Source organism: Orcinus orca, chromosome 5 (genome assembly GCF_937001465.1).
Source record: "Orcinus orca chromosome 5, mOrcOrc1.1, whole genome shotgun sequence".
NCBI lineage: Eukaryota > Metazoa > Chordata > Mammalia > Artiodactyla > Delphinidae > Orcinus > Orcinus orca.
The window spans coordinates 148809525-148834643 of NC_064563.1; the positions used below are offsets into that span (position 1 = coordinate 148809525).

At 48.8% G+C, this 25119-nt stretch overlaps 1 protein-coding gene across 3 annotated transcripts; it reads right to left on the reverse strand.

Annotated features, from left to right (window-relative positions):
• Positions 1-1780: 1780 nt before the first annotated feature.
• Positions 1781-24645, reverse strand: SPATC1L (spermatogenesis and centriole associated 1 like). Of its 3 annotated transcripts, XM_004264629.3 has the most exons (4): positions 23501-24645; positions 11517-11867; positions 2787-2938; positions 1781-2321 (listed from the first exon to the last, which is right to left on the reverse strand). In XM_004264629.3, exons 1-4 carry the CDS (start codon positions 23733-23735, stop codon positions 1995-1997), a joined length of 1065 nt encoding a protein of 354 aa, XP_004264677.2. In that variant the 5' UTR covers positions 23736-24645; the 3' UTR covers positions 1781-1994. The 3 variants fall into 3 exon arrangements, 1 of the variants encoding a protein (XP_004264677.2); XR_004480537.2 differs by lacking the exons at positions 1781-2321; positions 2787-2938; positions 23501-24645 and adding an exon at positions 8887-11330 and having other exon boundaries at positions 11517-11653; XR_007477336.1 differs by lacking the exons at positions 1781-2321; positions 2787-2938; positions 23501-24645 and adding an exon at positions 12457-17493 and having other exon boundaries at positions 11756-11867.
• Positions 24646-25119: the final 474 nt, after the last annotated feature.

Below are 25119 nucleotides of genomic sequence, written 5' to 3' on the forward strand. Positions count from 1 at the left end.
GTTTCACCCCTTGCAGTCACCACAGGGCCAGGAGAGGGGATGCCCAGATCCCTCGGGTCAGCAGCTCTCTGGTCCTTGGGAAGCCCCCCCGCTCCAGCAGCTGCTCACGGGGACTGGAAGAGGGAGAAGGGCTGGGCGAGCCCAGAGACCCTGGAGGCTAGGGGCAGGCCCGTCCTGTCCAGCTGTGGCTCCCTGGGCCGACTGTGGGTGAACGTGGGTGATGGCCGTCCTGCCCCCCGGGTCCCAGGAGGGGACGTGGGCACCCCGGCAGCACCTGGTCCTTTGCGAGGGCTTAACCAGGGCAGCTCTCCAAACTCAGGCCCCGACGCCAGGTCCCACCCGAAAGAGCCCGCAGGCCCAGGGGTGGGGGCCCAAAGTGCCCACCAAACGGCCCTGCGTCCTGCAGAGGGCCCCCAGGTGGTGGGGAGTCTCAGCAAGGGTAGTGTCTGGCAGCTGGGAGGGATGAGGTCTGTTAAGGGCTGAATTGTGACCCCCGCCCCCAAATTTGTATGTCGAAGGCCTAATCCCAGCATGACTGTGCCTGGAGACAGGGTCTTTGCAGAGATAATGAGGTTAAAATGAGGTCACTAGAGTGGGCCTGATCCCATAGGAGTGGCATCCTTATGAGATTAGGACACAGAGAGTGATGACCATGTGAGGACACAGGGAGGAGACGGCTGTCCACGTGCCCAGGGGAGAGGCCCCAGGAGGAACCAGCCCTGTTGCACCCGGATCGCAGATTTCAGCCTCCAGAACTGTGAGATGATAAATTTCTATTGTTTAAACCGCCCTGTCGGTGGTATTTGTTACAGCACCTGAGCTGACTGCGACAGGGGCCAGTGCATCTGGGACACACAAGTCTGTGACAACCAAGGGACAGGGCGCCCTAGCACCTTCATCCTCATACCTACAGCAGAGAAGGAACCAGGAAGGTGTCCTGACTGCAGAGCCTCAGGGGGCCACCTGCCCTCTCCAGGCTTCAGGAGAGGTGGGGGCCAGAGGGCTCTGGCAGGAGTGGGGCTGTGTGTCCTACAGAGACGGTTCTGGGCCAGGGCTTGGCTACGGCTGGGAACGCAAGATGCAGGGACAGGACCCAGTGTGATGCTGGGACCAGTTTTTTTTTTTTTCTTTTCTTTTCTATTTTTTTTCTATCTCAGGGGAGTGGGACCAGTTCTTGGGGGCAGTTTTGAGACATTAAAATTTTTGGCAGGTGCTAAAAATAGCTCCTGAATAGGGGACCCTAGAAAGCTCCACCACTTACAGGAAAAAGCCATCTCACCAACAGCGGTTGCTGGTTTCTACTACCACCTTCCAACCAAAGGGACCAGGGCTCTCGATCCCAGAACCAGGCAGAAAATCGACGCCCTTTGCACACTGGCTCCCCTTCCCCTGGGGGCTCCTGCTTCCTTGAATCATCTCCCAAGTAAACTGCCCGTCCTGCGCCAGCCTCGCCGGCAGGGCGCACCCACACAGCTGCACGCGGGCACGTGGTTTAAAGCGCTGCAGTCGCTGTCTTGCAATTCCTGACTTTTGAAAAAGGGGCCTGTGTTTTCACTCCGCCCTGCAGATTCTGCAGCTGCCCTGCCTGCTGCGGAATCCTTGCCCCAGGCTCCGCCTTCGGGGAAACCCGCAGGGGGACGGACCGCTGCCCTTCCAAGAGGAGGCACTGCGACCCCAGGCGAGGGGACCAGGCGCCGTGTGTGCTGGCGGGTCCTCAGGGTTGGTGGCCTCGTTCCAAACACAGCGGGGCCTCTGCCCTCAAAGAGCAGCGGTAAAGGAGGAACAGCAAACAGACGACTTTTAATAGAGTGCGACCCGCTGTGCAGGTGTGGGCTGTGGGGCGGGCGGCCGGGCGCCGGCCGGCGTGTCGGGACAGCGCAGGCGTAGGCGTACCGGGCCCTGGCGCCCTCAGCGCGCCCTCCGGAGAGCGGACGAGGAGCGCGGCGCCCGGGTTACAACACGCGTTTATTGCAGGGAGGCGCGGGTCGGAGGCTTCACCAGGCGAAGAGCGGGCGGCCGTCCTCCTTGGAGAGCTCGCACAGGCAGTTGAGCAGAAGCAGCGAGTCGCCCAGGAACTTGGGGGGCACGACGTCGATGACCAACTTGCGCAGGGCGGCCGGGCTGCTGTGCAGCGGGTTGGCGCGCAGGTCGGGCCGCTGCTTCAGGATGCCGTAGGTGTTGATGAGGAACTCGCTGAACACGGGGTGCACAGCGCGCTTGTAGCCCAGCCTCTCCAGGCACGCCGTCAGCGTCAGGTAGCGGTGCGTCAGCTCCAGCCGCTTCTTCTCGTCCACTGAGCCGTCCAGGGACTTGATGGACGTCTGTGGGCACAGGCGCGGGCGGGCGGGCAGAGCCGGGAACCCGCAGGCGGGGCCGTGGAGTGGGGCGGGAGGTGAGGCCCAGGCCCAGGGCCGGGGGCAGGGCAGGGGCTAGATTCCCCTAGCGCAGCTGTGTAGGTGGTGACACTGAGGCCCACAGCCAGGCCCCCACCAGGGGAGCCGTCCCCCAGTTGCCCTCCAGCACAGTGTCAGGGAGAGCAGGGAGCGGCACCCCAGGCTCGCAGAAGGTGTCTTGCCAGCTGGGGCTAAGCGTCAAAGTACTCCCCGGCCTGGAGCCACTCCTGAGATGGGACCAGCTCATCGTGTCCCCGGCACATCTGCCTCAGACACCACTCAGGCTCGCCCAGGGCTGCAGCTGCGTGGGCACCACGTGTGATGGGGCAGCAAGGGGACCCCGGGGCAGGGGGTGTTCTAGGGCAGGGAGGGCCCCCAGGCAGGGAGGCGCACCTGCTTGATCTTCTCAGGGATGTTGGACACAGTGAAGCCACAGAGCCGGGTCACCCCTGGGAAGACATAGGCCAGGATGCGCCAGTCCAGCTGGAAGGCGATCTCCCCAACGATGCGCCCGTCCTTCTCGGTGCCGGCAAAGCTCTGGATCTCTGCAAGGGGGAGGGGGGCGGGGGGGCCAGTGAGACAGGCTGGCCAGGACTCGGAGGGTCAGGGGCCACCCACCTTCCTCCTGCCTGTGCTCCAGGGTCCATTTCAGGGAGAGGACCGACCCGAACGCAGACACTGTGCGTTTGCGGTGAAGCCTCGGGAGCCCGGCAGAGCCTTCTGCAAGGCCCTGGTTGTGACCTGAGGGGGCACCCTCCTCCCCACTGACACCTGCCCTCCACTGTGAGGCCAACACAAATTTAAAAGGAAACTTTGAATTTTCTGTTGCCAAAGGGGAAAGAGAGCTTTCCTTTCCTCCCCGTTCTTGGCATGTTCCCTGAGCACCCTGATCCCAGGTCCTTTCTCCATCCCTCCCCCACTCCCCAACAAAGTGGGCGTAAACACTCTAAAAGCCTGTTTCACAGCCCAGCATTATTTTCTTGTCCCCGAGTCTGCTCAGCACCCAGTCTAAGTTGACCCCTCAGAGGCCCCAGCCCGGAGACCAGGTGAACTCGGGACGGGCTAGGCGTGTCCCCCACCTGAGGGTGGGTCTGGTTAACTGAAGGACATGTAAGTAACACGTGTGGATCCAGTCTGCGTAGCTCTGTCTCGGCAGCCCGCGTGCCTCGCATGCTGGGCTAGTGCTTGTTCGGTAATAAGACTTTCCTTTGTTGTGAATAGGATTGCTGCGCTGGCAGATTCTAATTTTAATTATTGCCCACCGTCACCCCGGCACATCAACCGCCCTCCCCTCCAAAACCTGCTCCCAAATCTCCCCTCCCCACAGCAGTCTCCGATGTCAGCAAGTCTTCCACCTGACAACCGTGATACGATCAATACCCTTCAAAACCACTGTGCTCTTTGAAGGTCACACTGCCCACTGTTATCACCGGGCGCACCTGACCTTGAGAGACGGCTGGGTGAGAAAGGGCCTGCCTCACGATGCCCGGGGCGCCCTCACCGACCAGGACACGCCCGGCTGGGGGGCGCGGGCTCTCGGCACAGCATCCGGTGCCTTCCACGCTCTGCCCTTTCTTCCCCACGGGAGACATTTAGTAACGTGCCCATTTCTAAAGCTTTTCCTAAAAGCCCTGCAACCTTCAAACCCGCCCGTGATCCAAACCCCTTCCAAGGGTGTCGGATGGTGCAGCCCTGCCAGGTCCGTCCACCGGGCGGGCAGTGCACAAACGGGATAGGTGCTCCGCGTGGAGAGCCGGCCCCCCGGTCCTGTTACCCACAAACACCTGTGCCCACCGAAGGCTCAGGACCCCCAGCACACAGAGAGCTCGGCCTGACTCCCCAGCCATGCCGGCAGGGCTCAGTGGCCCGGGGAGTTGCTGAACTGCCCCTGCGGGCTGTCTGTGTGGGCGTGAGCGCTGGGCTCCAGGACCAGCCCTGCCCGTGACCTCGTTCTGCTTCCCTCGGCCCCATCCTGTGACTGTCCACACAGCCCCCCATCCCAGAACCCCGCCCGGTCACTCTCCACAGGAACGTGATTGCCAGTCAGCACGGGCTTATCAAGGCCAGGGATCGTCAGCCTCCTCCTCTGTGGACACCAGGAGAGGCTGGGGGGACGTCCGTCCTTCCGCTCCCTCGGCCGCGCCTGTGCAGATGCTGAGTGGGGAGGACGAGGCCGAACTCAGAGCACTCCGGGTCTCAGGGGATGTGGGCCGGGCAGATGGGAGGGCCAGCATGGGGGCCGAGGGGGTGTGGGTGCCCGGGGCAGAGGGCCTCCCCTGAGCCACAAGACCCAGAGCCCTGTGAGGGCCCTGGGGTCACAAGGTCACAGGGTTGGGGGAGGCAGAGAGCCAGGTGTCCGAGGGCCCAGGAGAAATGCTGGGCTGAGCCTGTGGAGACAGGGAGCCACAGAGGGTGTCGAGAAAGTAATCTGGCGGCTGCGGCCGGAGCGGCAGGACAGGCTCTGGACTCAGGGTTAAACCGGGGGTGACGGGGAGGTTCCTGGTAACAGGGGCTCGGACCCCCTCAGAGGGGCCCTTGAGGCCCCGAGCAACCAACCCAGCTGAGCCGGGCTGCTTCCGTTCCCTCCTCCAGGAGCGTCTCTGGTCCTTCCGTGGTTTGACTTATCCTCACGATGAGCCTTCGAGGGGCCTCAGGCTCCACTTACACACAAAGGAACTGAGGTTGAGGGGCTCGCTGCGTCCCAATGACTTTTAACTCTTTTTATTGAGGTGTAATTCACATTATAAAATTCACTCTTTTCAAATATGCAATCCAGTGGCTTTTAGTATATTCACCAAGTCGTACAGCCATCACCACAGTCTACAAAACCCTGTACCCAACTAGCACTCACTCACGGTTCACCCTGCAGCCACACACCCACCTTCTGACCCTATGGATTTATCTACTCTGGACATTTCATATCAGTGGAATCCCATAATATGTGGTCTTTCGTGACTGGCTTCATTCACCCAGCATGTTTTCATGGCACATCCATGTTGTAACGTGTGTCAGGACTTCAGTCCTATTTATGGCTGAATAACATTCCGTTGTATGGACACAGCACATTCTGTTTACCCATTCCTCCATTGACAGGCATCTGGGCTGCTTCCACTTGTTGGCTAATATGAATAATGCTGCTATGAACGCTCATATAAACATTTTTGTGTGGACAAATGTTTTCAGGTCTTTCGGTGATATACCTAGGAATGGAATTGCTGGGACACGAGGTAACTCTATGTCTAACTTTTTGAGGAACTGCCAGACTGTTTTCCACAGCGGCAAGGTGTGTAGGTTCCAATTCCCCCACTCCCTCTCCAACACTGCTTATTGTCCGTCTTTTTTTTTTTTTTTTTTTTTGCGGTACGCGGGCCTCTCACTGTTGTAGCCTCTCCCGTTGCGGAGCACAGGCTCCAGACGCGCAGGCTCAGTGGCCATGGCTCACGGACCCAGCCGTTCCGTGGCATGTGGGATCTTCCCGGACCGGGACACAAACCCGCTCCCCTGCATCGGCAGGCGGACTCTCAACCACTGCGCCACCAGGGAAGCCCCGTCCGTCTTTTTTATTATAACCATCCTGGTGGATGTGAAGTGGTGTCTCACTGCAGTTTTCATTTGCATTTCACTGATGGCTGAGGATACTGAACATCTTTTCACGTGCTTATTGGCCATTTGTCTGCCTTCTTTGGGGAAATGTCTATTTAAATTCTTTGCCCATTTCTAATTGGACTGTTTGTCTTTTACTGAGGAGTTGTAAGTGTTCTTATATATCCTGGATACTGTTCCCTTATCGGATACATGATTTACACATATTTTCTCCCATTCCGTGAGTTGACTTTTCACTTTTTTGAAATGTTCCTTTGAAATACCAAAGTGTTTACCTTTGATAAAGTCTGATATATCTGTTTTTCCTTTTGTTGCTCATACCTTTGGTGTCACAGCTATGACTCTATTGCCAAATCCAAGGTCATAAGAGTTATGTCTATGTTTTCTTTTAAGAGTTTTATGGTGTTAGGTCTTTTAAGTCTGTGATCTATTTTTAGTTAATTTTCTACATTGTGTGAAGTCCAACTTCATTATTTTGCACCTGAATATCCACTTTCCCAGCACCGTTTGTTGAAAAGACTCTTCTCTCCCCACTGAATTGTCTTGGAACCCTTGTCAAAGATCAAACCTGTAAATGCATGGGTTTATCTCTGGACTTATTCTATTTCATCGACTTGTATGCCTGTTCTTATACCAGTACCATGCTGTTGATTACTGTAACTTTATAGTAACTTTTGAAATTGGGAAATGTGTGTCCTCCGATTTTATTCTCCTTTTTCAAGATTGCTTTGCCTATTCTGAGTCCCATGCATTTCCATACAAATTTTAGGATCAGCATGTCAATTTCTGCAAAGGAGCCAGGTGGGATTTTGATAAGGATTTGCATTGAGATTTGTGGATCAATTTGGGGAGTTTTGCCATCTTGATAATAGTAAGTCTTTTAAGCCATGACTGCAAGATTTTTTCCATTTATTTAGGTCTTAATTTCTTTCAACCATGTTTTATAGTTTTCAGTGTTCTCCTTCCTTAATCACTTAGCAGTGCTGTACAAGGTACCCAGGAATTAAAGCTGAGAACCAGATACACTGCACAGAAACATGTTAGGGAAAATGGGGCCCATGGAGGAGCAGGCTGCAAACTCCCCCTTCTGTATTAATACATTTATCTCATCAGAAATCAGTCCTTCTCCCTGCTTCCCTAAAGTATAAATTAGGCAGAAGAAACGAGCTACACCTGAGAGGATCTAGAAATCATGTCTAGCCAACTTGGGCCTTCCAAGATCCAGCCAAAAACCTATTCCTCAAAGAAAAAATGTCAGTAAGATTGATAAACCTCTATCCAGACTTATTACAGAAAAAAAGAAGACAAAAATTACCACTATCAGAAATGAGAGATGGCATCACCACAGATTTTACAGACATTAAAAGGATAATAATGTAATATTAACAACAACTTTATGCCAATAAATTTAACAACTCGGATGAAATGAACCAATTCCTTAAAAGATACAAAAGCTCACTTTTGTATCTTTTTTTGTGAGTCAACTACCAAATCTCACTCAAGAAGAAATAAAAAAAAATTTGAACAGCCTTATATCAACTAAGGAAATTGAATTTGTTGGGGTGGGGAGAGAATGTTCCTACAAAGAAAATTCAATGCTCAGATGGTTTCAGTGATGAATTTTACCAGACACCTAAGGAATACATAATGCCAATTCTACACAAACCCATCTAGATAATTAAAGAGAATGGAACACTTTCTTCCTCATTCACTGAGGCTGACATTAACCCAATATCAAAGTCAAAAAATGACATTATAAGAAAACTATAGACCAATATCCCTCAGAGACTGCAAAAATTCTTAACAAAAATTTAGTAAATTGAATCAAACAATACAAAAAAGTATAATACATCATGACCAAGTGAGGTTTATCTCAGTAATGCAAGGTTGGTTTATAATTCAAAAATCAATCAATGTTATTTACCATATTAACAAACTACAAATGAAAACCAAATGCTCATCTCAATAGGTGCAGAAAAAGCATTCAACAAATTCCAAAATACATCCAGGATAACTCTGAGCAAACAAGGAATTAAAGGGAACTTCCTCAACCTGATGGAGGGCATCTACAAAACTTAGCTAACATCATACTTAATGGTGACAGACGGAATGCTTTCCCCCTATATCCAAAAAAGACAAGAATGCCCACTGTCACCATTTCTATTCAACACTGTTCCAGCCAATGCAATAAGACAAGAAAAAGAAATTAAAGGCATACAGATTAGAAATGAAAAAATAACTTTGTCTTTATTCACAAATGACATGATATCTAGCCTAAAGAATCTAAAAAAAACTACTAGAACAAATATGTGAGTTCAGTTAGGTTGCAAGATACAAGGTTCTATTTGTCAGGGTTCTTTAGAGAAACAGAAACAGAACCATATGTGGTGTGTGTGTGTGTGTGTGATTATGAAAACTGACAAGTCCCAAGATCTGTGAGGGTGAGTCAGCAAGCTGGAGGCTCAGAAGAGCTGATGATATAGTCTCAGACTGAGCTCAAGGTCTGAGAAACAAGAGAATCCGTGGTGTGGCTCCAGTTCAAAGGACTGGAGGCATGAGAGCTGAGATTTCAGTTGCAATCCAAAGGCAGGCAGGCAGGAGGAATTCCCTCTTACTTAGGACAGAGTCAGTCTTTTTGTCCTATTCAGGCCTTCAAGTGATTGGATGAGGCCCACCCACATTAAGGAAGTCAATCTACTTTACTCAGTCTATTGATTTAAATATTAAACTCATCCAAAAACATCCTCACAGAAATACCCAGAATAATGTTTGACCAAATATCTGGGCACCTAATGGCCCAGTCAAGTTGACAAATAAAATTAACCATCATGGGGTCAATATACAAAACCAATTGTGTTACTGTATACTAGAAACAATCAGAAATTCATACTGATAAAAACAATACTATTTATTTTTCAGCATCAAAAACATGAAATACTAAGGGATAAATTCAACACAAATGTGCAAGATCTGTACACAGAAAACTATAAAATATTGCTGAGCAATATTTTTTTAACTTATTTATTTATCTATTTATTGGAGGCGTTGGGTTTTCGTTGTGGTGCGCGGGCTTCTTATTGCAGTGGCTTCTCTTGTTGCGGAGCACGGACTCTAGGTGCGTGGGCTTCAGTAGTTGTGGCTCACGGGCTCAGCAGTTGTGGCTCACGGGCTCTAAAGTACAGGCTCAGTAGTTGTGGTGCATGGGCTTAGGTGCTTTGCGGTATGTGGGATCTTCCCAGACCAGGGCTCGAACCCGAGTCCCCCGCATTGGCAGGCGGATTCTTAACCACTGCTCCACCAGGGAAGTCCCGAGGGCGTGTTGCGTCCCCATCAGGGAATCGAACCCCGGTCTCCGGCATGACAGGCGGGGATACTCACCACTATACTAACGAGGACGGCGGCTTGAGCGATATTTTTAAAGAACTAAATAAATGGAGAGATATACAGGCATACCTTGGATATATTGCTGATTCAGTTCCAGACCACCACAATAAAGCAAAATATCACACTAAAGCAAGTCACATGAACTTTTTTGGTTTTTCAGTGCACATAAAATTAGTTTTACACTATACTGTAGTCTATAGTGTGCAATAACATTACGTCCAAAAAAACCCCAATGGACATACCTTAATTTTAAAATATTTTATTGCTAAAAAATGCTAACCATCATTTGAGCCTTCAGTGAGTCACAACCTTTTTGCTGGGGAGGGCCCCTGCCTCAGTGCTGATGGCTGCTGACTGATCAGGGTGGTGGTTGCTGAAGGCTGGGGTTGGTGTGGCAATTTCTTTAAAAAGGTAACAATGAAGTTTGCCACATTGACTGTACCTCATTTCAAGAATAATTCCTCCGTAGCATGCATTGCTGTTTCATAGCATTTCACCCACAATAGAACTTCTTTCAAAATTAAAGTTAATCCTCTCAAACCCTGCTGCTACTTTATTGACTAAGTTTATGTAATGTTCTAAATCCTTTGTTGTCATTTCAACAATCTTTACAGCATCTTCACCAGGAGTAGATTCCATTTCAAGAATCCACTTTCTTAGATCATCCATAAAAAGCAGCTCCTCATCTATGAAGGCTTTATCCTGAGATTGCAGCAAGTCAGTCACATCTCAGGCTCCACTTCTGATTCTAGTTCTCCTGCAGTTTCCACCACATCTGCAGTTATTTCCCCAACTAAGGTCTTTTTTAAAAAAAATAATCGAATATTAGGGTTTGGTTTTGTTTTGTTTTTGGCTGCATTGGGTCTTCGTTGCTGCGCCCAGGCTTTCTCTAGTTGCGGTAAGCAGGGGCTACTCTTTGTTGCGGTGCGAGGGCTTCTCATTGAGGTGGCTTCTTTTATTGCAGAGCACGGGCTCTAGGCATGCGGGCTTCAGTAGTTGTGGTGTGCGGGCTCAGTAGTTGTGGCACACGGGCTTAGTTGCTCCACAGGATGTGGGATCTTCCAGGACCAGGGCTCGAAACCGTATCCCCTGCATTGGCAGGCGGATTCTTAACCACTGCACCACCAGGGAAGCCCCACACTGAGGTCTTGAACCTCTCAAAGTCATCCATGAGGGTTGGTACCAACTTCTTCCAAACTCCTGTTAATGTTGATATGTTGACCTCTTCCCGTGAATCATGAATGTTCTTAAGGGTATCTAGAATGATGAATCCTTTCCAGAAGGTTTCAATTGACTTTGCCCCGATCCATCAGAGGAATCACTGTCTGTGGTGGCTGTAACCTTACGGAATGTATTTCTTCAATAAGAAGACCTGAAAGTCAAAATGACTCCTTGATCCATGGGCTACAGGATGGATGTTGTGTTAGCAGACATGAAAACAACCTTTATCTCATTGTGCATCTCCATCAGAGCTCCAGGGTGACCAGGTGCATTGTTGATGGGCAGTAATATTTTGAAAGGAATCTTTTTTTCTGAGCAGTAGGTCTCAGTAGGGGACTTAAAATATTCAGTAAACCATTTTGCAAACAGATGTGCTGTTATCCCGGCTTTGTTTTCCATTTATAGAGCACAGGCAGAGTGTTCTTAGGATTTTCAGATGATAAATGCATAATTCTTAAGGGCCTTAGGATTTTCAGAGGATACATGAGCACTGGCTTCAACTTCAAGTCACCAGCTGCATTAGCCCCTAACAAGAGAGTCAGCCTGTCCTTTGAAGCTTTGAAGCCAGGCAGTGACTTCTCCTCTCTAACTGTAAAGTCCTAGATGGAATCTTCTTCCAACAGAAGACTGTGAACAACCAATTTTCAATGTAGATGCCAGCAAGGTTTTCTTGTAGAAATGGGCAAGTTGATTCTAACATTCATACAGAACCTAGAATAGGCAGAACAACTTGGACAAAAAGAACAAAGTTGAAGAACTTATACCATCTGATTTACAGTCTTATTATAAAGCTACAGTCATTGAGACACTGTGTATTGGAATCAATACTGACACAGATAAATGCAGCAGCACAGAGCCTGGACCACTCTCCCCAGCAGCGCCTCCCACCCTGCACCCACCCCTGGCCCGCTGTACCGTTAAGGTAGACGCTCTTCCTGGTCCTGTCCCCGGAGGGCAGGCTGCTCTCCAAGAAGCACACCTTCTTGGGCCGGCCCACCTCCCTGGGCTCCAGCAGGCTCTTGTCCGCCAGCGGGTCCTGCAAGGAACTCAGGAGCGGGGACAGCTTCCGGTCAGAGCCACGGGGCGCAGACAGCTCTGGGGAGCTGAGGAAATGCTTGAAGGGCACCTGGGAGGAGGTCGCACAGCCCGGGGAGGCATCGTCCTCGCTGGAGAGGGGGGCGTGTGAGCACAGCAGATCCTCCAGGGAGGACGCCTGCAGCTGGGAGGGTGCATCAGGGCCACCGTTGAACCTTCCAAAATCTGGAACTAGGGCAGGGAGGAGAGGAAGGAGACGTCAGGCTGAGGTTCCCGAAACATCCCGAGCAGTGTAGAGACCACTTTAAGAACACGCACACACCCTGCCCCGGCTCTGACACCTGCTCCCCTTTACGCTTTGGAGGAGGTGACGGACACGTGGGCGAGACAGCTATGGGCGCTGGCGCCCAAGGACACCAGCAGCCTCAGGTTCATGGGCACAGTGAGCGTGGTGCCTCTGATGCCTCCTCCAACCTGTGCATCCACACACTATGACAGTGACTGTTATGTGCTTCTTAAATTTTACATAAATGGTATCATCTGACACATGTTTTATTCTGAAACTTATCTTTTGTTGAGATTTATCCACACTGACTGAGTCATTTGGTAGCTCACTGGTTCATTTAACCATTCCCCGGCACACGTGCACACATACTTGCACACAGACACAGATTTTTTTAACCATCATCCCACTGAGGCATGTGGGGCTGTTTCCAGATTTCCTTGTAAAAGCAAAGCCGTGATCAGTGTCCCTCGATGTGCATCCCCTGCCAAACACACAGCCCACAAACTGCCAACGGGACACGCCTCAGGGACTTACCAAGGCTGAGGCATCAAGGGTCCCCAGAGCTGGATTCTTCCTCTGGCTCAGCCCCAGAGGAGCCTGGAGCCCTGTGCTCAGGATGCAAATATCCCGAGGGGAGGTGGGCTGTTCCGGCAGTGGGCAGGGGCTGGAAAAACTCACCTCATGGACTTGGGGAAGAGCCACATCTATGAGGGATTGTTGTGTGGCCAGGTGGGTTTGCACTTTTCATTTAGTTTCTATTTAGTGAATTGAAATTCCCTTCTGTTATTCCTAAGCCTTAATAAATTTGTGTTAAACGTTAAAAAAAAAATTTTATTTAATCCTCAGTGAAGTCCAAATTTTCAGGTCACATTACAATAAAACTGTAAATGAAAAATGAGAGTCAATAGAAAACTCCATCTCCTCAGAATTAAAAGCATTCTCTTAAGTAATGATCAGATCAAGGAGGAAATAAAAATAGGAAGAAAATGATTATTGAAAAGTACTGAAAATCAGAACACTATATATACTACGACATCAGTACATTTAAAACTATATTTAGGGACCTCCCTGGTGGCGCAGTGGTTGAGAATCTGCCTGCTAATGCAGGGGACACGGGTTCGAGCCCTGGTCTGGGAGGATCCCACATGCCACGGAGCAACTAGGCCAGTGAGCCACAACTGCTGAGCCTGCGCATCTGGAGCCTGTGCTCTGCAACAAGAGAGGCCGCGATAGTGAGAGGCCCGCACACCACGATGAAGAGTGGCCCCCGCTTGCCACAACTAGAGAAAGCCCTCACACAGAAACGAAGACCCAACACAGCCATAAACAAATAAATAAATAAATTTTAAAAGAATAACAACCCAAGCCAAGCTGTAGGATTTGTTTAAAAAAAAAACACAACTGTATTTAGGCAGACTCTGGGAGGGCTCATGCCAACGAGAGTACTTTCCAGAACTTCTGCTGCCAGTGTCCTTGTCCTCACAGTGAGACACAGCCACCCGCGCCTCTGCAGGAGACCCTCCAACACTAGCAGGATTTCAGAGAGGATTTAACATGTAACGGGAAGAACTCTGCTCTCAGTTTGAAGACTGGGTTTTCGATAAGCAGTGGTCCCTTGGTATCATTAGATTGACTATTGATTCATCTTCGTCTACATCAGTCAAGATCTATCATCTGAGTTTCTGATGCTGCTGACTCTACATCTGAACCTGGATGTTTTAAGAGCATTACAAACTGAGCAAGTCTGAAAATGAACTGGTGGATAAAAGTAATCATCTAAATTCTCAGGAGAGAGCAGACAGCAGAAGCAAGAAGAACTACAATCCTGCAGCCTGTGGAACAAAAACCACACTCACAGAAAGATAGACAAGACGAAAAGTCAGAGGGCTATGTACCAGATGAAGGAACAAGATAAAACCCCAGAAAAACAATTAAATGAAGTGGAGACAGGAAACCTTCCAGAAAAAGAATTCAGAACAATGATAGTGAAGATGATCCAGGACCTCGGAAAAAGAATGGAGGCAAAGGTCGAGAAGATGCAAGAAATGTTTAGCAAAGACCTAGAAGAATTAAAGAACAGACACCTAGAAGAATTAAAGAACAAACAAACAGAGATGGATAATACAATAACTGAAATGACAAATACACTAGAAGGATGACTAGCAGCAAAACCGAGGAAGATGGGAGAAGTGATCTGGAAGACAGAATGGTGGAATTCACTGCCGCGGAACATAATAAAGAAAAAAGAATGAAAACAAATGAAGACAGCCTAAGAGATCTCTGGGACAACATTAAAATGCACCAACATTCACATTATAGGGGTCCCAGAAGGAGAAAAGAGAGAGAATGGACCTGAGAAAATATTTGAAGAGATTATAGTTGAAAACTTCCCTAACATGGGAAAGGAAATAGCCACCCAAGTCCAGGAAGCACAGAGAGTCCCAGGCAGGATAAACCCAAGGAGAAACATGCCAAGACACGTAATAATCAAACTGACAAAAATTAAAGACAAAAAAAAATTATTGAAAGCAACAAGGGAAAAACGACAAATAACATACAAGGGAATTCCCATAAGGTTAACAGCTGATTTCTCAGAAGAAACTCTACAAGCCAGAAGGGAGTGGCATGGTATTATTAAAGTGATGAAAGGGAAGAAGCTACAACCAAGATTACTCTACCCGGCAAGGATCTCATTCAGATTCGATGGAGAAATCAAAAGCTTTAGAGACAAGCAAAAGCTAAGAGAATTCAGCACCACCAAACCAGCTCTACAACAAATGCTAAAGGAACTTCTCTAAGTGGGAAACACAAGAGAAGAAAAGGACCTACAAAAACAAACCCAAAACAGTTAAGAAAATGGTAGTAGGAATATACATATCGATAATTACCTTAAACGTGAATGCATTAAATGCTCCAACCAAAAGACACAGGCTTGCTGAACGGATACAAAAACAAGACCCATCTATATGCTGTCTATAAGAGACGCACTTCAGACCTAGGGACACATACAGACTGAAAGTGAGGGGATGGAAAAAGATATTCCATGCAAATGGAAATCAAAAGAAAGCTGGAGTAGCAATACTCATATCAGATAAAATAGACTTTAAAATAAAGAATATTACAAGAGACAAGGAAGGCCACTACATAATGGTCAAGGGATCAATCCAAGAAGAAGATATAACAATTATAAATATATATGCACCCAACATAGGAGCACCTCAGTACATAAGGCAACTGCTAACAGCTATAAAAGAGGAAATCAACAGTGACCCAATAATAATGGGGGCTTTAAAACCTCACTTACACCAATGGACAGACCATCCAGGCAGAAAATTAATAAGGAAACACAAGCTTTAAATGACACAATAGACCAGATAGATTTAATTGATATTTATAGTACATTCCAGCCAAAAACAGAAGATTACACTTTCTTCTCAAGTGTGCACAGAACATTCTCCAGGGTAGATCATATCTTGGGTCATAAATCAAGCCTCAGTAAATTTAAGAAAATTGAAATCATATCAAGCAAAATTTCTGACCACAACGTTATGAGATTAGAAATCAATTACAGGGGAAAATATGTAAAAAAAACACAAACACATGGAGGCTATACAATACATTACTAAATAACCAAGAGATCATGAAGAAATCAAAGAGGAAATCAAAAAATACCTAGAGACAAATTACAATGAAAACACGATGATCCAAAACCTACGGGATGCAGCAAAAGACTTTCTAAGAGGGAATTTTATAGCAATACAAGCCTACCTCAAGAAACAAGAAAAATCTCAAATAAACAAACTAACCTTACACCTAAATGAACTAGAGAAAGAAGAACAAACAAAACCCAAAGTTAGTAGAAGGAAAGAAATCATAAAGATCAGAGCAAAGATCAATAAAACTAAAAGCTGGTTCTTTAAGAAGATAAACAAAATTGATAAAACCTTAGCCAGACTCATCAAGAAAAAGAGGGAGAGGACTCAAATCAATAAAATTAGAAAGGAAAAAGGAGAAGTTACGACAGACTCCAAAGAAATATAAAGCATCCTAAGAGACTACTACAAACAACTCTATGCCAATAAAATGGACAACCTGGAAGAAATGGACAAATTCTTAGAAAAGTATAACAATCCAAGACTGAACAAGGAAGAAATAGAAAATATGAACAGACCAATCACAAGTAATGAAATTGAAACTGTGATTAAAAATCTTCCAACAAACAACAGTCCAGAACCAGATGGCTTCACAGGTGAATTCTATCAAACATTTAGAGAAGAGCTAACACCCATCCTTCTCAAACTCTTCCAAAAAATTGTAGAGGAAGGAACACTCCCAAACTCATTCGAGGAGGCCACCATCATCCTGATAACAAAACCAGACAAAGATATTACAAAAAAAGAAAGCTACAGACCAATATCACTGATGAATATAGATGCAAAAATCCTCAACAAAATACTAGCAAAAAGAATCCAACAATGCAGTGAAAGGACCATACACCATGATCAAGTGGGATTTATGCCAGGGATGCAAGGATTCTTCAACATATGCAAATCAATCAATGTGATACACTGTATTAACAAATTGAAGAATAAAAACCATATGATCATCTCAATAGATGCAGAAAAAGCTTTTGACAAAATTCAACACCCATTTATGATAAAAACTCTCCAGAAAATGGGCATAGAGGAAACCTACCTCAACATATTAAAGGCCATATATGACAAACCCACAGCAAACATCATTCTCAATGGTGAAAAACTGAAAGCATTTCCTCTAAGATCAGGAACAAGACAAGGATGTCCACTCTCACCACTATTATTCAACATAGTTTTGGAAGTCCTAGCCACGGCAATCAGAGAAGAAAAAGAAATAAAAGGAATACATATTGGAAAAGAAGAAGTAAAACTGTCACTGTTTGCAGATGACATGATACTATACATAGAGAATCCTAAAGATGCCACCAGAAGACTACTAGAGCTAATCAGTGAATTTGGTAGAGTTGCAGGATACAAAATTAATTCACAGAAATCTCTTGCATTCCTATACACTAATGATGAAAAATCTGAAAGAGAAATCAAGGAAACACTCCCATTTACCATTGCAACAAAAAGAATAAAATACCTAGGAATAAACCTGCCTAGGGAGAAAAAAGACCTGTATGCAGAAAACTATAAGACACTGATGAAAGAAATTAAAGATGATACCAACAGATGGAGAGATATACCATGTTCTTGGATTGGAAGAATCAATATTGTGAAAATGACTATATTACCCAAAGCAATCTACAGATTCAATGCAATCCCTATCAAATTACCAATGGCATTTTTACAGAACTAGAACAAAAAGTCTTAAAATTTGTAGGGAGACAAAAAAGACCCTGAATAGCCAAAGCAATCTTGAGGGAAAAAAATACTGAGCGGGAGGAATCAGACTCCCTGACTTCAGACTATACTACAAAGCTACAGTAATCAAGACAATATGGTACTTGCACAAAAACAGAAATATAGATGAATGGAACAGGATAGAAAGCCCAGAGATAAATCCACGTACCTATGGTCAACTAATCTATGATGAAGGAGGCAAGGATATACAGTGGAGAAAAGACAGTCTCTTCAATAAGTGGTACTGGGAAAACTGGACAGCTACATGTAAAAGAATGAAATTAGAACACTCCTTAACACCATACACAAAAATAAACTCAAAATGGATTAGAGACTTAAATGTAAGACTGGACACTATAAAACTCTTAGAGGAAAACATAGGAAGAACATTCTTTGACATAAATCACAGCAAGATCTTTTTTGATCTGCCTCCTAGAGTAATGGAAATGAAACCAAAAATAAACAAATGGGACCTAATGAAACTTAAGAGCTTTTGCAAAGCAAAGGAAACTACAAACAGGACGAAAAGACAACCCTCAGAATGGGAGAAAATATTTGCAAACGAATCAATGGGCAAAGGATTAATCTCCAAAATATATAAACAGCTCATGCAGCTCTATACTAAAAAAACCAAACAACCCAATCCAAAAATGGGCAGAAGACCTAAATAGACATTTCTCCAAAGAAGACATACAGATGGCCTAGAAGCACATGAAAAGCTGCTCAACATCACTAATCATTAGAGAAATGCAAATCAAAACTACAATGAGGTATCACCTCACACCAGTTAGAATGGCCATCATCAGAAAATCTACAAAAAACAAATGCTGGAGAGGGTGTGGAGAAAAGGGAACCCTCTTGCACTGTTGGTGGGAATGTAAATTGATACAGCCAATGGAGAACAGTATGGAGGTGTCTTAAAAAACTAAAAATAGAATTACCGTATGACCCAGCAATCCCACTACTGGTCATATATCCAGAGAAAACCATAAGTCAAAAAGACCCATGCACCCCAATGTTCATTGCAGCACTATTTACAATAGCCAGGAAGCATCCTAAATGCCCATCGACAGAAGAATGGATAAAGAAGATGTGGTACATATATACAATGGAATATTACTCAGCCATAAACAGGAATGAAATTGGGTCATTTGTAGAGACGTGGATGGATCTAGAGACTCTCATACAGAGTGATGTAAGTCAGAAAGAGAAAAACAAATATCATATATTAACACATATATGTGGAGCCTAGAAAAATGGTGCAGATGAACCGGTTTGCAGGGCAGAAATAGAGACACAGATGTAGAGAACAAACGTATGCACAGCAAGAGGAGAAAGTGGTGGGTGGGGGTGGTGGTGTGATGAATTGGGAGATTGGGATTGACATATATACACTAATATGTATAAAATGGATAACTAATAAGAACCTGCTGCATAAAAAAATAAATAATTTTTTTTTTAAATCCCGTATTTAGAGGGACCTCCCTGGTGGCACAGCAGTTAAGAATCCGCCTGCCAATGCAGGGGACATGGGTTCAAGCCCTGGTCCGGGAAGATTCCACATGCTGCGGAGCAAGGAATCCCGTTCACCACAACTACTGAGGCTGCGCTCTAGAGCCTGCGAGCCACAACTACTGAGCCCATGTGCTGCAACTACTGAAGCCCACGCGCCTAGATTCCATGCTCTACAACAAGAGAAGCCATGCGATGAGCAGCCCATGCACCACAACAAAGAGTAGCCTCCGCTCACCACAACTAGAGAAAGCCTGCATTGCAGCAACAAAGACCCAACGCAGTCAAAAGATAAATTTAAAAAAATACTTTATAAAACAAAAACTGTATTTAGAGTGAAATTAGTAACTTAAATCCTTTAATTACTTCTAAAACATCACCAAAAAATTAAACATTCATATGGGAATGAACTCTTGAAGAAAGAAAAAGTTAGAAAATAATAAAAATGGCAGCAGAAATAAACTCGAAACAGCTCTGTGGGAAGCCCAATGAGATAGCGAAACTGTGGAAAGCTACTTTAGAGAAACAGAAAACATAAAGGAATAAAATTGGAAATGAGAAAAGTGATATAAGAATGACTAGGAAGATAATGTTTAAATTATAAAAGTATCGATATTATATATAATTGAATATTAATTGAAAATTTTAATAAAAGGAGAGATCATCTGGGAAATTATTTTAAATGACTCAGAAGTAGAAAACCTAAATGGACCAATAAGCAAAAAAGGAAAACCTAGAAGTTACAGAATAGTTATGCTGCAAAGGGCTGCAGGCCTGGGTGATTGGTTGGTGAGTGAGTTCTTTCAAGTTCCCAAACAATTCACAATCCCTACATCATATAAACGAGGCTGGAACACTGAAAAAATTAAAAGATGCTTGATTATTAAGGTTATAAATTGTCACAACTCTGATATCAAATCCCTGCAAAGACAGCCCACAGAAAGGAAACTGTAGCCCAGATTCATGTAGGAACAGAGTCCAGAGATCCTAAGCAAAGCCCCAGCCAAACAGATGCCACAACAGACACAGCTCAGACCCAGGACCCACGGGGTCTCTCAACGAAGCAGCATAACAAGACCCCGCAGACGAGCTGTGAGAAGCAGCTGAGGGCACTTCCGCCGATGCCGAAACGAGGTCATAAAAATTTAACAAAATAAGCCGTTTCTCAATTCTTATTTTTTTGTTCTTTAAAAATAAGGACTACAGGCTTCCCTGGTGGCGCAGTGGTTGAGAGTCCGCCTGCCGATGCAGGGGACGCGGGTTCGTGCCTCGGTCCGGGAAGATCCCACATGCCGCGGAGTGGCTGGGCCTGTGAGCCATGGCCGCTGAGCCTGCACGTGCGGAGCCTGTGCTCCGCAACGGAAGAGGCCACAACAGTGAGAGGCCCGCGTACCGCAAAAAAAAAAAGGACTAGAAAGACTCTTCCCCAGCACCCAGACTGCACACCCCCCGATCCCTGGGCAGACAGGGCCATTCACTGCCCACCACCCACCAGGAGGATAGCGGGGAGGCTGCCAAGGCCAAAGGTCCTGGGAGTTCTGAGGAACAAAGACAAAGACAGAAACAAGTGTATGAGCTGCCAACCTCGTTTAAAATGATCGTTTGTAAACAGAGCAACTACAGACTTAGAAAACATAGGAGAATGAACTGAAAAACTTAGCAGAATAAAACAGCTTATGAACAGGCTGGACATAGGATAAATATCTACAAATCAACAGCTTTCCAAAACACAGCAACACTGATAACGAAAATACAGTGGAAAAAGAAATCCCATCCATGATTACAACGAGTAACATAAAGTGCTCCAGGGATAAACTAATTAACGTGAAAGATTTATGTGTGAGACCTGGCTGAAGAGACTTGAAGAAACAGAGCCAAAAGAGCTTAATAAAAGTGCAGTAGATGAAATCATCCTCTGGGTAAATGTACGCAGAAGAAATGTGAAAAAAATTACCCCTGCCTTCTGAGCCAGTGATTCTACTTTTAGGAAAACATACCCTAAGGAAATAACCCTAAATATAAAGTATTTTGCTGTGGTATTTACCTCGGCGTAAGAAAAAAGAACTGTCATTTCAAACATAAGAAGAGTTCACTAAATTGTGGTTCGTCTGATTTTTGGAATATTACACAGCCATTTGAAATATATTTATAACAATACAGAAACAGCCACATCACGGTGTTAAAGGGAAAGAGGCAGAGAGATACTCAGAAACTGCTTAAATCACCTGACACTGCACCCAGGACAGCAAGGAGTCCAGGCAACAGCGGAGGCTCCATGACTCGAGGGGCTCGGGGACCAGGATGGTCTGAAGGAATCAGGCCCAGGAGGGAGGCGCCGGGGCGGTCGAGGCCGCCCTACCTCTGTCCCTTGGATCATGTGTACCATCTGCTCGAAGCGGCCCCAGGAGACCCCGGTGTGGCCTGGCTCAGCTCCCACAGGTGAGGCCGTGTACTGGGAAGCTGCAGGGTGTAGAGGCCGCAGCCTTTTGGAGAGGGCCCCAGTGTCCTCTTCAACGTTTCAACTGCACGTGGCCTTTGACCTAAGGGTTTCCCGACAGCTACCCCTCGGCAGGCCGCAGATGCACACGTGGGGCCATCCGTGGTCACAGGGAGCTGGAAAGGAGCTCCTGTCGTGGGGTCCAGGCTGAAGGGCTTGTGGTGAACCCACAGGGAAGAGTGTGCCCTCCAGGAGAGGGCCGACGGGCAATGACAGCAAGATGGACGGTTGGGGAAATCAAAGTGTAGAACGGCTCAGCCCCATTTACGTAACTAAAAGGATCCCTAGACACACACAGCCACTGACAATGTCAGAGAGACGCCGAGTAGACGCTGGCAGCGGCTGCCTCTGGGGGTGGGGTCAGGAGCTCAGGCTCAGCCTGGGGGCAGTTACGTTCCCTGAGCGACTCTGGTAAATGGGAAAAACGGGTCTTCAGAGCACATCCTGTTTCGAATGCAGACAGTGAGCCGCTGCTGTGTGCAGTTCTCCCGTCTGCACCTTGAGCTGCTCGCAGGAACACCCGCTGGTTCTCCAAGTCCAGCCCCAAGGCCAAGGCTGCACCCTCTGCCGAAGGCTGAACCCTGGGCATGGAGGTGACCCTGAGGATGGCTGGGGCCCATGCCGACCTTGGCCCACGCCCTGCAGCTGGGGATCCAAGGCCTCTCTGTGGAAGGCCTGGTGGCCGCGGGCTGGCCAGGGGCTGGGGCTCCTCCTAAGACTGCTGTCCGGCAGGATCTGGGCTTGCCCACAGGCGGGGTGCTGGCCATGGTCCCGGAGACTCTGGCCCGACTTGGACTCTGACGGGGAACAGCCCAGCCTGAGTGAGGGCCTGCACCTCGCCCGCAGCCCACCCTTCCAGCCCAGTGAGGGGGGGCCCAGAGAGCCTGTGCCCGCTGACCACGTGGATGGCTCTGAGCCCTGAGGGTAGGCCCATTCTTGGGATGAAGGGTGACAGAGTGGCACGAGGCAGGTGACGCTTGACAGTTGTCACAGTGCAGGCGAGGCCTTGGGACAAGTGCCCACATGAGCACTCCGTGCACTAGGCGTCCCTCGTAGGCTGCGAAGGCGGCACGGGCGCTCTGCAGGCGTCACACGCGGGACACAGCACCGTGAGGCCAGCCCCTCCTCAGCAAGCGCCCGGGGATAAGTGTGTGTCCTGAGCTCCGGCAGGGCCTCCTCCTTTACCCTCCATCCCCCACGAGGACCCCCGGCTTGTCTGAGCTCCTTCCTCAAGGCCCCCCTGAGGCTGAAGGTGTGGAGGTGCCGTGAGGGACCCTCGCACCCTGGGGACACGCTCGCTCACGGGGCCCTGCGCCCACAAGCTGCGTGCAGGGGGCTGATGGGTGATGGTGCCACCTTCCACGTGGGCCTGCTTGCTCAGGGTGGCAGCAGGCATTCGGTGGACTCCAGGAGGTGACCACACAACGGAGGTCCCCGGAGCAGCCGGGCATCCTGCTGCGGAACTGGCAGCAGCTTTGGAAGCAGCTTCAACTGCTTCCAAAAGGAAAGGAAACCATCTCACACCCTGTCGTTAAAAACGGCTCGCCCCAAGAGATGGAAGGTCCACGGGCGCGGGCACCCCCAGGCGAGGGCTGGGGTGTGGACTCTGCCCACCCTACTGGGCAGGGAGTGATCACCACCTCCAGGGACAAGGAGGTTGCCTGGTCAGGGGCCCACTGTCCACATCCCAACCACTCAGACCAAGGTCAGGGCTCCAACCACACCCTAAATCATGCTCCACATATGAAAATGCTTAAAGCACAGCCAACTGACTCACAGCAAGTGTCACGGCCTCTGCAGCGGCTCCCACAGGGTGCGCTGTTTTACGGTTCCTCACTCACTTCCTGCTGGTGATGCTGCAGCTCCCCCCTCCTGGGCGCCGTTCCCACTCCTGTCGTGGGGTCCAGGCGACGGGCCTTCACTGACGGCCAGCGCGGCGGGCGAAGCTGCCCCGGACGAGGGCTGAGCGTGCCCGGCAGGCCCAGCTCCCAGGAAAGGAGAGGCGCACACGGCCCGGCCCCGCCAGCACCCCCGGGCTGACCTTGGTGGACCTGGACGTGCTGTTTGTAGCCTCTGTGACAGCACCTCAGCGGCCACCACAGACACAGAGCCCCACCAGCCCAAGCGGGTAACCTGTCCGCCCTCCTCCCAGGTGCGGACCCGCCTGAGGACACAGGCCCGGGCTCACCTGCACTGCAAGGCGAGCAGGCCTCAGGGTAGGCAGGCGCCTTGGGGATGAGCAGGTCGCAGCCCCCGCGCCCACAGCTCTCCTGGCAGCTCTCACTGAGCAGCCGCTTCAGCGTCTGGTTCTCCTTCATGAGGCGCACCTGCTTCCTGAGGTCTGCATTCTCGATCATGAGCCTGTTCACCAGCTCGCTGCCCTCAGCCATGGCCGCGTCCTCAGTGCTCACGTGCGGGCCCATGGTCCCATGGAGGTGGAAATCCAGAGCCCAGGGGCGCTCCAGAAACACCAAGAGAAGAGTCCAGAGTTCCACGCCCCTGGCCTTCCGCAGCCTTGTGATGTCGCCCTTAAAGCAGCGGTGCCCCGCGGCCACGAAGGAGCGGAGGGGAGGGGGCGGGAGGGTGGGGAGGGGGCGCCTGCGACCTCACGGGACGGGCACCCCAGCGCAGGGAACAGCGCAGGCTGAGGCCCAGACAGGAAGGTTCTGGCATGTCCCAGGAACAGCAAGAACTCTGGGCCGCACCCCTGAGGGAGAGGAGGCCGTGGACGCAAGGAAGGCGGGCCGGGAGCCCCTCGATGGCCCCCACAGCCCACGCAGCCCCAGCGGGTTCGAGGGGGCTGGCAGCTGGAGGCCACCTGCCGACCACACTCCCCTAGTCCAGAGGGTCCAGGCAGCACGTCAGTGTCCCCACACAGGCCACCAGCACTGAGTGTCAGGGACACTGACCATTACTGGACCCGAGGACCCCTGGCCAGGGCCCAGGGCCATCTGGACCAACCACATGCAGAGTCCTGCCAGATTGCAGTCCCTGGTCAGGGTGACCTCCGTGACCCCCCTCCACTCCCACTAACTACCCGGGAGGGGCATAAACTCAGCACTGTTTCCTGGCTCCAAAGGCAGCAGGTGGGTCGCCTGCTGCTCTGCCTGAGGACACAGCCCAGAACAGGAGCAGGGTCTTCTCTCCCCTTCAGCGGACGCCTCGATGCCTCGAGGGCAGGGGGAGGGGGAGGAACCTCCATGCAGAACGCAGCCCTGCCTTCCCCAGACTCACAGCTTAGCGTAACGTCGCCCACCCAATCTCGGGTGGCATTTGCGGAGAAGGGTTGCATCCCGAGACAGAGCTGACAGGTCGGCGGGAACGTGGACAGCGGCCTCTGAGGAAGGCCCCAGGGCAGATGCCCCACCAGCCTCCTGAGAACAGGGCCGGGCGTGAGTAGCTCCCCTCCGCCGGCCCCTCCCCTCACACTTACAATGGCATTTCTTCCCCCCCACAAGAAAACCCTCTCAAGGTGGTACCCTCCAGCCATGGACCTGGGAACATCCTGCCAGTTTCCTGGTCATAATGCACTTCCCTTCTAACACATCACTGGATTCAACTTCTAATATTTTAAGTATTTTCTATATTCATGAGGGAAATTGATCTGTATCTCCTTTTCTTGTAATGTCCTGGTCTGGTTGTAGAGTCATATACAATATGACCTTATATATAAGTCATATTGACCTTATACAATGAGTTGCAAAGTGTTCCCTCCTCCATTTTCTGGATGTTGTGTTACATTGCTATTTCTCTCTTAAATGGTTGATAAATTCACCAGCAAAGCCAGTGAGCTTAAAGTTTTCTTCC

Coding starts and splice junctions, on each gene's coding strand:
- SPATC1L (XM_004264629.3), bottom strand. CDS start 23,735: ATGGGCCCGCACGTGAGCACTGAGGACGCGGCCATGGCTGAGGGCAGC. Junction 11,868..23,500: donor CTGCTCGCCTTGCAGTGCAG/GTGAGCCCGGGC, acceptor TCCCTGCCCTAG/TTCCAGATTTTGGAAGGTTC. Junction 2,322..2,786: donor TCCCTGAGAAGATCAAGCAG/GTGCGCCTCCCT, acceptor CTGTGCCCACAG/ACGTCCATCAAGTCCCTGGA.